Raw genomic sequence first — 14,012 nt, forward strand, 5'->3', positions numbered from 1 at the left:
GAAATAAGTAAATGTGGCAAATAACTTTCTGCACGATGCCGCCCTGCCCCTGCGTGGGGTTGCCTCCCCGTGACGGGACATGAGCTGAGGGGGCTGCCTGGGCTGGGGCCGAGGACCCTCCCTGACTTCCTCTTCTTGCCCTGTACCCCAGCCGGGTAGAAGAGACCGGAGTGGTGCTGTCCCTGGAGCAAACCGAGCGACACTCCCGCAGACCCGCTCAGCGGGGCACCCCCTCCCAGAAGGACGCCCCTGATCCTGGGGACAGCCTTGGTATGGGGCAGGGCTGGGACTGGGAGGGGTTGTGGCCCCAGGATGCTGGAGGGAAAGCCCAAATGCTTTAATAGTGTGGCTCACCGGGCCGTGTGTGACCTGCCTCCTGCCTCCCTCCCCTTCTCGCTCACACTCTGAGTGGTGCCAGCTTCCTTAGTGCTCATGGAATATGCTAGATTCTCATGCCGTAGGGCCTTTGCACTGGCAGTTTCCTCTGCCCAGAACACTCTTCTCTCTTCTATCCTTCCTCTTCTGTGTCCCTGGGATGATTGCTTCAGTCTTTTTGCCCTTCTGCTCTGAATCCTGCTATGGCTCCCCATTGCCCCCACCCTTCAGCTCGTTCCCTGCTCCCACGTCACTGCTCATTGGCGTCCAGTAATCTTACCCTCCCAAGTCCGGCTCCTTTCTACCTCTTCCTTCTTCCCCCACCTGACGCCTCAATCCTGGGCAAACTTCTTTTCCTGTTGGTTCTTCAAGGCCGTCACCTTCTTCAAGCTGTTGCTGGCAACCCGTGCTCTTGGGTGTGGTGTGGGGTCACTGATATCCTTTCCTTTTCTGGCTCAGAACTGACCTCCAGGGACCTTAGAACCTCCTTGAGGGCCTTGGGCCAGTCTTTTCTCCTAACATGCAAGCCCCCCAGAGCTGAGTGGCTGATTGCTGTTCTGTGCCACTGGAGAATCGGGTCAGTCATGTGCCTTGGTCCAGCAGTATCGATTTTAAAGATTAAAACGTTTCCCCCTCGTTGGGCAGTTGCTACTATCCCGAGCCTACTGCGTGCCCCCTCCCCCACACTGGCCCCTCTAGGACCCTTCAGGGTCTCACTACAATCTGGCAGCTGAAGAGACAGAACCTGGTCCAACGAGGGTTTTCCAGAACTCAGTTCCCCAGCACTGTGGACATTGTCTACCCTGATTGGTTGTTGAAAATGTCAACTAGGCTCCCTGGGGTTTGGGGGCGAGGGGGCTCTGCCCCTCAGCCCTGGATGACCATCCTGTGTCCTCCCCACCGATGTGTCCTATAGATGCCTCTGGTCCCCGGATCCTGGCCTTCCTGCACCCCCCTGCCCTGAGCGAGGCCACCCTGGCCGCTGACCCCCGCAGCTTCTGTAGCCCTGACCTCCGTCGCCTCCTGGCACCTATCTTGGATGGGACTTCAGTAGCTGCCACCCCCAGCGCACCCCCAGCCACACGGCGCCCCCAAAGCCCTCTTCCGGTAAGCAGTACCTCCCATGTGAACCCTTGGGATCCAGGCTGCTTTGGCCTTTGGCTTGAATCTTGCTATTCTCTGGGCCTCAGTTTCTCCATCTGTGCAGTGGGGAGGTTGGGGTGAGATGGGGTTTGGGGTTTAAGACCTAGATCCCAGATTCTTCAACTGTTACCTGGACCAAAACCTGGGATATTTGGGACTGGCATGGGTGACCCCTCTCCTTGCTTGTGGCCAAGGATCCAGGCTCTCTGAGTTTTGACCTCAAAGAGTCAAGAACATCTAATGTCTTAAATTACACAAACCTGGATTCAAATCCTGAATCTGCCACTTACCAGCTGTGTTACCCTGGACAAGCAGGCCCTCAGTTTCTTCATCCATAAAATTAGGATGGTAACAAGTAGCCATCTCATTGGTTATTGTGAGGGTCCCCAGCTCTCTGATATGTGACCCTCGCTCCTACCTCTGAGCTCAAATGTGTGGACTACCTTACTGTTAATATTTTCTAGGCTCAAGATTTCCTTCAGTGTCTACTCTCTTCCCACAGGCCGATCTGCCAGACGAACCACTCATGGACATGGAGAATACACACAAACTCTTGGCCTCTGGGAAAGACCTTGAGGCTGTGGAGACAGATCTAGATATAGCTCAGGTAAGGGCTGGCACGGAAGGAACAGTCTTCACCTCTTTGCTCTGAGGGCGGACATGTATGAGCCTGAGAGAAGGGTGGGGGAATTGTTGAGGGGATGAGTGGATGGATGGATAGAAAGGCCATTGTATCCATTAGGTGGATGGATGGATGGATGGATGGATGGATGGATGGGTGGATGGGTGGATGGATGCATGAATGGACCACTGTATTCATTAGGTGGATGATGGTGGATAGATGGATGGGTGATGGTTAGACAGCTATTTGGATGGATGGATAGATGGATGGATGGATGGGTGGATGGATGGGTGGATGGATGGGTGGATGGATGGATGGATGGGTGGGTGGGTGGATGGATGGGTGGATGGATGGGTGGGTGGATGGATGGGTGGGTGGATGGATGAATGAATGGACCACTGTATTCATTAGGTGGATGATGGTAGATAGATGGATGGGTGATGGTTAGACAGCTATTTGGATGGATGGATGGATTGGATGGATGGATGATGCATGTTTGGTTGGGTTGTTAGACAGGCCATTGGTTCATTAGATGATAGATGGATGGATAATGTTTGGATGACTGATTTAGTGGCTAGATAAATGACAGTGACATGATATATTAGTTACCTATTGCTGCCTAACAAATCACCCCAGAACTGAGCACCTTAAACGACTAACATTTATTATGTCACACCATTTCTGAGACTCGGGAATCTGGGAGCAGCTTAGCTGGATGGTTTTTGCTGAGTCTCTCATGAGGCTGAAGTGAAGCTCTCCCGTCAGGGGAGTCGTGTGGGGCTAGAGGACCCACTTCCAAACTCACACACGTAGTTGTTGGCAGGCATCGGTCCCTCACTGGCTCTGGCTGGAGGCCTCAATTCCTTACCACACAGGCTGCCTGAGTGTCCCCACAGCATGGCAGCTGGCTTCCCCCAACGCAAGGAATCCAAGAGGTAACAAGAGGGAGCCCAAGACAGAAGATTATAACTTAATCTCAGAAACAGCATACCATCACTTCACCGAATTGTATTGGTCATACAGACCAATCCTGGTACAATGCAGAAGGCATCCGCAGGGAGGGTGAACACCAAAAGGCAAGGACCACCGGGGATCCCACCAATGCATGTCTCTCCCTCCTGCAAAATACACTCAACCCCCTCCGAAGTGCCCCCAAAGTCTTCCAGTGACAGCGTCAGCCTGGAGCCCAGAATCTCATCACCTACATCAGGTCCGGATGTGGTGAAGCTCCCCCTCTGTTGGCCTGTGAACTAAAGAGATAAGTGATGATCCAGCCACATGCCCCGCACACAGTGGCGGGACAGGCACGGAGTGATGCCACGTATCCTCCTGGTCAAAAAGAGGGAGAGGAGGGGCACCTGAATGGCTCGGTCCGTTAAGTGTCTGACTCTGGCTCAGGTCATGATCTTGTGGTTCGTGGGTTCGAGCCTGATTAGGATTCTCTCTCCCTCTCTCTCTGCCCCTCCCCCCCACCCTAACCCTAACCCTAACCCTAACCCTAACCCCTAACCCTAACCCTAACCCTAACCGAGACTTGTGCTCTGTCTCGGTGTCTCTCAAAAATAAACATTTTTTAAAGTTAAAAAAAAAAAAAAGAGGGAGAGAAGAGTGCACAGGTATCGCTGGCCCGCGGCAGTTTTGAAATCCAGTTGGGCAACTATGGGAAGTTCCTTGATCAGAACCCACTGCTACTACAGTGGAACGTTGGTCTGCGCGTATAATTCATCGAAAACGCGCTTGTAACACGAAGTACTCGCGTATCAGTGAATTTCAAGAACCACCGGGCTCAGTTGTGATCACGTGACCTCCACCATCATGTACACTCGTGTTGCAAGACCTCACTCGTTTATCGAGTTAAAATTTATTAGAAATGTTTACTCGTCTTGTGGAACACTCGCAGAACAAGTTACCTTGCAGTCCAAGGTTTAACTGTACTTCCTAGAGGCTTTCTCCATGGTTCTTGGTTCCCCGCTGTTAGACGCTGGGCTTCTCCCTCAAAATCCTCCTCCCTTTTTCATAAAAGGTGATATGTATTTGCAGCTGAGGGCAGGGGGGGAGGGAGGGTTCAGAACCTGCTGCTTGTCAGGGAACTTTGGTGGCCCAAAGGTCTCTTTCCATTTAGCACGGTCTCTGTCCCTTCCAGTCCAAGCTGGCAGTGTTTCTGTTTATATAATAATCCTTATTAAAAAAGGTGTGGGTCTTATGTGAATCTCTTCTCGGAATGCACTGCATTAGACAAAAGCCACGCTCATAGGTCTCTTTGAGATAAGCCCTTCTCTGCCTTGGGATTTTGCGGAGATGATGAGTGACAGAGTGAGGAAGTTTGTCTGAGATCGATTAGCATATCCTTAAGTTCTAGTTTATCTGCCTGAAGGATGTTCTAGGCAATGCCTTTGATCTTCCTGAAGTCTAACCAGAGACTTTTATAGTCACACGCTGGCTTCATCTTTAGACCATGCCTTCCGGAGAGCACTTGCCTTTGCTCAGAAACCATTTCTCAATTTTAGCGTCCTTCACCATCTGGGGAGCTCCCAGGGTCAGCCAAATGCAAGGTGAAGGTCGCCGTCCTCCAGTCTGCCACTTCTGTCCAAGACTTGTGACATCGGCCGCAAGCTTGGGGGTCCGCGAGGCCACCCTCCCTTCAGACCAGCTGCCTACAAATTCAGAGATTCTCACGGACTCCCTCAGTGTCAACAATTTGCTAGAGCTGGCTGTAGAACTTACGACAGCACTAGACTTAGGTTGATCTTTTAATAATTTTTTTAAGGTTTACTTATTTAGAGAGAGAGAGAGAGAGAGAGAGAGAGAGAGTGAGTGTGTGTGCACAAGTGCGTGAGCCAGGGAGGGGCAGGGAGAGAGAGGATCCCAAGCAGGCTCTTTGCTATCAGCTTGGAGCCCAACGTGGGGCTGGACCTCACCAACAGCGAGACCATGACCTGAGCTGAAATCAAGAGTTGGACGCTTAACCAACTGAGCCACCCAGGCGCCCCCAGGACGATCGTTTTGTTGGACCAAAAGAATAGTATAGCCAGAGGAAGAAATCCGTAGGGTGGAATCTGAGACTAGGAGGTTCCCAAATGCAGGCCTTTCGTGACCCCGGGGACGTGTTCCCCTCCCGGCACCGGTGTGGGGGGGCACACACGGAGTAGCCCCACTTCAGGAAGCTCACCCAAGCTGTGGTGTCCGGAGTTTTCACTCTGTCGGCATGGCTGGACTGTTGCCCATGTGGCTGACCTTGACCTCCATCTCTACACACGCTTCCCCCGGAGGTCAGGCTGATCTCACGTGGCCTCAACCCCTCTCATGGCATAGTTGGCCTTTCGGGCACGACCAGCCCCCCCGCCCGAGTCATCTTGTTGCCAGAAAGTATCCGGCGTGGCACCAGGGGCTCACCGCCAGGAGCAATGACACCCCTGCCCCCCCGGGAAATCCCAAGGAGCCCTGACAGAGGACACACCCCGCTTTGGGGAAAGTTAATTTTTCGCTTCACGGGGAGGTTGAGAATCTTCCAGACTTTCCAGTCCCAGCTCCTGCGTGTTTTAACGTTTCTCCTTTAGATCTTCTCTCCTCTTGCCTTCACTCCCAAGTGGCAAGAAATCAGGCAGCCATCCCGCACCGTGGCTGGGAATCCCGTAGCTAGATGGCCCGGCTCACGAGTCATGTGTTCTCCGTCCCAGAAAACTGCACACAACGCCCGGTGTTCAACTTTAGCTGCCACAAAACGAAAACCTCCTTTCCTCAGGCTTCTCGTAACACATCCCTCACCTCCCTTTATGCCCTCACGGGCTGGCTCCTCATGGCTCACGCTTCCACCAACAGTTTGTTCGAGGCGGTCTAGGCCCTGACAGGCTCTTCAGGGCCTTTCCAGCCCGCGCCCACTGCCCTGTGCTAAAGCCACCCCGCCTTTTAGGTTTTTCGTTACGGCGGCAAAACCTTGTCATCTGTTTCTGGATAACAGATTACTACTCTGAAGCTTAAAATAATAAGTGTGTATTACCTCGCATCATTTCTGGGGACCGGGGGGCCTGGGAGCCACTTAACTGGGTGGCTTTTGCTTGGCGTCTCGTGCAGGAGAGATGTCACGAGACATCTTGCAGTCGAGACGTCATCCAGGGTTGCCGTCACTTGAAGGCTTGAAAGGGGCGAGAAGATGCGCCTTCGAGATCACTCACGCGCCTGCAGGCAGCAGGCCTCCGTTTCTCACCATGGGGGCCTCTCCAGAGGGCATCCCCCAGAGCAAGGGACCAGCAAAAACAGAAGCCACAGTTTCTTCACAACCTAACATTGGAAGCCACACACCATCAGGGTTGTTCCCAGATCAACCCTAGTCACCGGAGTAGGAGATTACGCTGGGGCACAAATACCAAGGGTGGGGATGCTCGAGAGCCATCTCGGTGACTGGTTACCACAGGGTCCTTACACCCATTTTACAGATGAGGAAACCGAAGCTCAGACTTTTCTTTTGAGAGAGAGCGTGAGCAGGGGGAGGGGCAGAGAGAGAAGGCGACAGAGGATCCGAAGCCGGCTCTGGGCTGACAGCAGGGAACCCAGTGTGGGGCTCGAACTCACGAACCGTGAGATCGTGACCTGAGCTGAAGTCGGACACTTAACCGACCGAGCCACCCGGGCGCCCCTCAGACTCTTGGCTTCAGGTGCACAACTCGGATGCGACGGAGCTGGGACTCCAGCCCGGGCCCACCTGAGGCCAAGGCTCTTGCTCTTAACCTCCTCCTGCCTCCCGCAGGATGTCGATGCTCTGGATTTGGAGATGCTGGCCCCCTACATCTCCATGGATGATGACTTCCAGCTCAACTCCAGCGAGCAGCTACCCAGGGCCTTCCGCAGACCTCCAGGCGCTGTCCCCCGGCCCCGCGCTCGGAGCTTCCATGGCCTGTCGCCCCCAACCCCTGAGCCCTCCCTGCTGCCCCGCTGGGGGAGTGACCCCCGGCTGAGCTGCTCCAGCCCTTCCAGAGGGGACCCTTTGGCATCGTCCCCCGTGGCTGGGGCTCGGAAGAGGTGAGCCACAGTAGAGGGACGGTATGAAGGGAGTGAACCCCTGTCTTGCTCCTGCCTTCCTGTTTCAGCCTCACCCTTCATCGTTCCTACTGCTGACCTCTGCTCCCGCCCGGCCCTCAGTGTCCCCAGCCCATGCCATGCTTGTTCCAACCTCTCTCCTTGCCTAGGCTGTGCCCTCCTTCTGGAATGCCCTCCACTGTTCTCCTTGTTTATCCAAATCCCACCAGCCTGCCAGGGGCCCTCTCCTTTGGAACATATTTATATCTGGCCTAGCGACAATGTTTGTCACAGTTAAGAGGACATTGCAACAGTGTCAAAGAAACTGTCTAGAACTAAGTTTCCTAACACCTTTGAGAATCTATTGAAAGCTATGGACTCTTTCCCAAGAACGTTCATACACGTACAGATGCACAGCTGTGCATATAACTTCAGAGGGTCCGTGTCCCCCTTCCAGAGACATTAAATTACTAATACTCAAGTTTTTGCACTCTGTGTGGTAGGCATGTGCCCATTTAGTGTCCAGAATGGTCCCTTTACTATCCTTATGAGATTTTATGGCTACATCTCACTGTTTCCCAAGGCTCTCAGCTTGGTGCTGGATGTATAGTGAGTGCCTAATAAAGACTTATTGAATGAGGGAGGGAGGAAATTAATGAATATGGTAGGTAGGTGGATGGATGGATGGATGGATGGGTGGATGGATGGATGGATGGATGGATGGATGGATGGATAGATGGATGGATGGATAAATGGATGAATGGATGTTTGGATGGAAGGATGGATGGATGGACGGGTGGGTGGATGGATGGATGGATGGGTGGGTGGGTAGGTGGGTGGATGGATGGATGGATGAATGGATGGAAGGAAGGATGGATGGATGGATGGATGGATGGATGGACAGATGGATGGATGGATGGATGGATAAATGGATGAATGGATGTTTGGATGGAAGGATGGATGGATGGATGGGTGGGTAGATGGATGGATGGATGGGTGGGTGGGTAGGTGGGTGGATGGATGGATGAATGGATGGAAGGATGGATGGATGGATGGATGGATGGATGGATAAATGGATGAATGGATGAATGGATGTTTGGATGGAAGGATGGATGGATGGATGGATCAATGGATGGTTGGGTAGATTGATGGGTGGGTACATGATCAGATAGGTGGATGGATGGATGGGTGAGTGTATGAGTAAAGGAATAAACACTTAGGGGAATAAATGAATGCTCATCATCTCCTCACAGTGGTGCCCACACTTGCTCAGGTTTGTTGTATTCTGAGATTCTTACCTGTTTTTCCCCAGGACCCTGGCTCAGAGCTCAGAGGACGAGGCCGAGGGGGTGGAGCTGCTGGGAGTGAAACCCCCCAAACGGTCCCCCAGCCCAGAACCCGAAAACTTCCTGCTGCCTCCCCTCAGCCTGGTATGTTGGGGGATTAATGGGATTCTCTGGCCCTCAGAACCTAGCAGGCTTAAACCTACTGTTTTATGTATGGGGGAGGGGGGAACCAGAGAGGGGCAAGGGGTGGCTGAAGGTCAAATGGAAGGTCAGTCGTCCAGGTGAGGGCATGCAAATTTATCTAAGTCGGTGGTAAGTTCTAAGAAGAAAAATTAAGCAGGGTAAAGGGGAGAAATGACAAAGTTTAGTAGGTGTGGGAACGTCCTACACTCCCATGGGCCTCCCTCCCAGACCTAGAACAGGTCTTGGCCTTGGATTATTAGTGTAGCATTAGGAGGCCAGACACTAACTAGAGTCAGACGGACTTGGGTTCAAGTCCCAGGTCTGGCACCTGATAACTGTGAGACCTTGGGCAGGTACGGTGACCGCTCTAAACCTCAGTTTCCTCATCTGGGAAGGGGGGTGGTGACATCCCACAGGGCTACCACGAGAAGCAAATGAAATTAGGTCCCGAGCTGATCCTTAGTGCCTGTCAATAAATAGGATAAAAACAACCAAACGGAAGCAGCAACCCCCCGCCCCCCTTCTTCCCATCTCCCCGCTTCCATCTCGCCTCTGCCGTCCTTTTTCTGCACAATGGCAACCAGGAGACCCTTTCCGAAACCCTGCCCAGGCTGTGCCACTTCCACAGAGCCTCCCTCCAGGACCTTCCATGGCTCTCTGATGCCCACAAAAGAGGTCTCTGGCTCCCCACGCTGAGCAGGGCTATTTGAACGCGAGAGGCGCGGTTGATGACCACTCTGGAGATGTTGTGGTTATTATTATTATTATTATTGGTGGTGGTATTCACACTCACCCACGAGAGGTCAAGCAACCGCATCGGTCAGAGTCTGGGCAGGAAACGGCGCGCTCAGACGGGGGTGTGGAGGAGCGTCTGAAAACAGGACTACTGGCCAAGGTGTGGGCAGCGCATAGGGAATCGGCAGGAGGGGGTGCAGCCCCCGCTGGGGCCAGCAGCGTGGGGGAGCCGGCACCGTCCGCAGTCTGAAGGCACAGGGCGGGCCGCGGTCGCCGGATCCTGGAGAGAGTAGGTCTCGTAAGAGCAGAAACCTTCCATGGAGGGACACCGCCAGCCCGTGACAAGCCGGCAGAGAAGCAGCGAGATCAAATACCGCCCCGCTTCCTCCTCCCTCCTGAGAGCATCTCCCATTATGTGAGCCCAACAGGAATACCTAGAACAAGGCTGCATGTTGCTGGAATCCACCCGCCCAGGTCGGCCTGCTGGGACACAGAGGAAGGGGCGAACAAGGCTCTGGAGGGACACACAGAGGAGAGCTGTCTAGGACCCTGGCTTAATCCAAAGTCCCATAGCCCACACGTGGCTGCTGAACCCCACAGTGCTCCTAACCACCGCCCCATCCTGCCTTCTGGGATGTTCACGATGCTGGCGGTGGTGGTGGTGGCAGCTTTGTCTCTGTCCTGCAGAGTTTCCTTCTGACAGGAGGGCCAGCTCCAGGGAGCCAGCAGGATCCCGGCACCCACCTCCTGGAACTGAATGAGCCCCTCCGTGAGTAGCACCCTGGGTATACAGAGGACCTGGGTCCCTTTCCCTCCTAGGACGCCCCCCCCCCCCGCCACGGTTGAGAGAAGGGTGGGGCAATCCGGAAGGTGGCAGGGGTGAGGGTGGGGGGCTGTCAGCGCCTGGCTGTCACCTTGGTAGACACAGCCCCTCCCTGCTCTCAGCGGCACCGAGGGGGGAAAGAGAGGCTCCGAGGGGGGCAGGGGCTGGCCCACGCGGCCCGTTGGGGTGGAAGCTGAGCCCAGGCCCAATCTAGATCTCCCGAAGCTTGTGTCTGCTTACACTTCGGGGGCTGTCCCGCCTTGGTTCCCAGCTGCGTGGCTTTGGAAAACAGTTTCTGCTTCTGGAGCCTCAGTAGTCCCCCCTCCGTCAAATAGGATCCATTGCAATAGTTTTTACCTGACGGAGAGGTTTTCAAGATCTCTGGGGGGGGGGGGGGGCGGGGGGCAGCACAGGAAGAGCCTAGCACAAGACCCGAGGAGTAAACACTCAAGAAATGTCCGCCCTCACGCGAAGCTGGTTCCACAGCGACTGTCCTCACCTTCCAGCAAAACCGTCAGGAGCCGGAGCTCCACTCAAAACCTCCGTGTAGGGGCACCTGGGTGGCGCAGCGGGTTGAACGTCTGATTCTTGATCTCGGCTCAGGTCATGATCTCACAGGTTGTGAGTTTGAGCCCTGCATCAGGCTCTGCGCTGATGGCGCGTAGCCTGCTTGGGATTGTCTCTCCTCTGTGCCCCTCCCCCACATGTGCACGTTCGCGCTCTCTCTCTCTTTCTCTCTCTCTCTTTCTCTCTCTCCCTATCTCTCTCAAAATAAATAAGTAAACTTAAAAACAAAAACAAAAAAATGTCCAGGCATTAGCTAGGAGATCTTTCCAAAGCACGAATCTGACCCTGAACTCCCTCTGCTCCAAACTCATCCATGGCTCCCTACTGCCCTTCTGAGAAAGACCAAGCTCCTCAACCTTGTACTCCAGCCTCTGTAGGGTCTGCCCGGAGCCTCACAGACCCCACTCGGCTTCACATCCTTGTTTCAGCCAGTGATTGTCTTTTGGTTCATTCTGTCCTTCTTACATATAACACTTATTTATAGAATACACAGTACGTGCCAGGCACTGTCCTAGGGGCTGGAGACATGAGTGTGTACAAAACGGAAATCCCTGCTGTCATAGGGCTGACATGCTAGCGGGGGAGACAGTCCAGAATGAAGAAACACATATAATTAAGGGCGCGAGAGAGGAACAGAGCACTTCTGGAAAAAATAATGTATGCAAAGGAAAAGGGAACTCTGGGGTGGTAGGATTTTGATTTCAAGTAGTATGATCAAGAGTGGTCTCACTGAGAAGGTGACATGTGAGCAAAGACCTGAAGGAAGTAAGGGAGTGAGCTGTGACAATTTCTGGGGGGATGAGCACTCCAGGCAGAGGGAACAGCAAATTCAAAGGTCCTGAGGTGGGAGTGCATCTGTCTTAGTTGGGGGAAGACAGGGCCAGTAGGGCTGAAGCAGAGAGGGGAGGGAGGTGGGTGGCTGACTGCAGTGGGGACTCTGCATCATGCTGACTTTGAAGTAATCTTGCTGGAGGAGACAGCCTCAGGGCCTTTGCATACGCTGATCTTTCTGCCTGGCATGCCTTCTCTTCTATTCTTTGCCTATTTATTGCATCCTTCTGATCTCAGATCGAGTATTACCCCTTCCATGAAGCCCTCCCTAACTTCATAAGCTCATGGCTCATAACACTCATCACAGATCATATTTACATAAGCGTTCATGTCATTATTTGATTTTTGGCTGTCCTCTCCCCGGGGGTGTGCGCTGTGGGAGGCAGGGGCCAGACTTGTCTTGTGGTTGCCATACTCTCTGCGTGAGGCAGGGCAGTGGCTGGGCACAGAGCAGGGCCTCAGTACATATTTGTAAACGAAGAGCTGACATTTACCTGGCGCTCACTCTGTGCCACTCTTTTTGTGTACATGACCCAACCGATCCCTCTCGCTGGAATGTCAGGGCCGGGAGGTTCATCTGTCCTGTTAACTGCTGTGTCCTTGGTGCCTGGCACACACCAGGAGCTCAACAGTATTTTCTGAGTGGGTGAATTCTCACACGTGAGGCAGATAGGAGCATCCCTGTTTTCTAGGTAACAACAATTCAGTAGGAGCTTACCAATACTAGTCAGTGCCCAAAGCACTTCACGTGGATTGATTCATTTAGCTTCCCACAACAGCCCCCGGAGAGGAAGTATTGTTAGCCCATTTCACATACGAGGTAGCCAAGGCACAGAGAGGTGACATCACCCACCTTGGGTCACACAGCAAGTAAACAGCAGGGCCTGCATTCCAACTCAGGCAGCATCTGGCTCCAGCCTTTTGTTTTGTTGTTTAATGCTTCTTTATTTTTGAGAGAGAGAAAGCATGAGCAGGGGAGGGCCGGGGTGGGGGGAAGGGGGGGACAGAGGATCTGAAGCGGGGTCTATGCTGAGAGCAGAGAGCCCGATGCGGGGCTCGAACTCCCAAACCGTGAGATCATGACCCGATTCGAAGTCGGACATTTAACCAACTGAGCCACCCAGGTGCCCGTGACTCCAGCCTTCTTAACTACTGCCTTAAACATCCTGGACACTTGAGGTTCAGAGGACAGAACTGGCCCAAGAGTTTGCTATTTGATCCCGGGCGTGCCTGCCTCACCACGCACGCTTTTAAATGTCAGGAGGGGAAGAAACGGGTTTGGGTGGGAAGCCCCACTGGTTGACCCTTCATCTTTCCCCGCAGGCCTGGGTCCCCCGCTGCTCTCTCTCTACGCGGACGAGGACCCCGTGGAGCCCAGGAGCCACTTCCAACCAGCGGCAGGCTTGGGCCAGGCCAACTGAGCCAGCTCTGCGGGCCCTCTTCCCTGCGCCCTTCCACTCCCCAGAAAGGACCTCAGCCACACTCCACGCCGGCAGCCAAAGCACAGGATGGGGGCACCAGGAGAGGGGCTCCCTCTCTCCTTTCAGTGGCCCCCGCCCGCCTCGGGCCTACCTCAGCCCCTCACCCCTCTGCCCCTCCATGTCTGGGGGGCTTTCTGGGGTGGTCTCAGCTCAGTGACCTCTGGGAGGGGGTCCCTGGCGCCCTCCTCCTCCTTCTCTCAGGACTTCCCTTGGGGTTCTCTATACTGGTTACCTCATCCCTTTCTCCCACTCTCCTGGCTTAATTTTGGGTAATTAGGGGTGGGGGAGGTAGGGGCTCAGGTCTGTGTTTCTGGGCCCTGGGGAGTATTGATAACCGCAGTCACGTTTCTTTCCATCCATTTTTGTTGTTTTCACAACAGGGTTTTAATCGCTATGAATTGCCCGGGGTCCATAAGAATGCAGAACTCTGATTCCCACCCCCCCTTCTTCAGGTGTTAATGGGGGGGGGGCCTCTGGGGCAGACCTCACCCCTAGCAACTTCAGATCAACCCCTTAGCCTCTCGAGTGGCCACCCCACTCTGCCTGCCCCTCCCCTGGGGGCTTCTGCTGTCCTCAGTCTCCCCTGGGCACTGGCTTCATTCATGGGCTTCCAATTTCCAGGGGCAGCCTCCAACTTCCACTGCTTCCAGATCGTATGACTTCCAGCTCTCTCCGGCTCTAGGCCACTCAATCCCTGGCCTTCTCCGGATCTAGACCGCACAGCACACCCCCCCCCCCCCCCCCGACACAGTCTGGTTTCGACCTCACATGCTCCAAACCCCTCTGACTCCAGACCTCACGACGGCCAGCTCTTTCTCGTTCTGGACCTCACAACCTAAACTTTATATTGGTTCTAGTCTTCCTGACCTGTAGTACATTTGGTTCCAAATCCAGACTCCTTAAGCTTCGAAATCATGATGCTTCATGATGCCCAGCTCCTTCCTTTTCAACTT

General features: G+C 54.0%; 1 protein-coding gene across 5 annotated transcripts in view; it reads left to right on the forward strand.

Moving 5' to 3' along the window:
- The window catches only part of HIF3A (hypoxia inducible factor 3 subunit alpha), a 28,861-nt gene extending 15,070 nt beyond the window's left edge, over positions 1 to 13,791 (forward strand). For 3 of the 5 annotated variants that reach the window (XM_053905508.1, XM_019425929.2, XM_019425930.2), the window contains 7 exons: positions 152 to 270; positions 1,292 to 1,482; positions 2,021 to 2,125; positions 6,885 to 7,156; positions 8,466 to 8,583; positions 10,045 to 10,126; positions 12,902 to 13,791. In XM_053905508.1, the coding sequence (XP_053761483.1) occupies positions 152 to 270; positions 1,292 to 1,482; positions 2,021 to 2,125; positions 6,885 to 7,156; positions 8,466 to 8,583; positions 10,045 to 10,126; positions 12,902 to 12,999 (985 nt within the window). In that variant the 3' untranslated portion in view covers positions 13,000 to 13,791. Of the gene's footprint in view, positions 1 to 151; positions 271 to 1,291; positions 1,483 to 2,020; positions 2,126 to 6,884; positions 7,157 to 8,465; positions 8,584 to 9,785; positions 10,016 to 10,044; positions 10,127 to 12,901 lie in introns of those variants that run through there. The other 2 variants (XM_053905510.1, XM_053905509.1) reach the window with 2 other exon arrangements.
- The last annotated feature ends 221 nt before the right edge of the window (positions 13,792 to 14,012 follow it).

The sequence above is a fragment of the Panthera pardus genome, unplaced genomic scaffold (genome assembly GCF_024362965.1).
Source record: "Panthera pardus isolate Hobbes unplaced genomic scaffold, ASM2436296v1 HiC_scaffold_18, whole genome shotgun sequence".
Classification (NCBI taxonomy): Eukaryota; Metazoa; Chordata; class Mammalia; order Carnivora; family Felidae; genus Panthera; species Panthera pardus.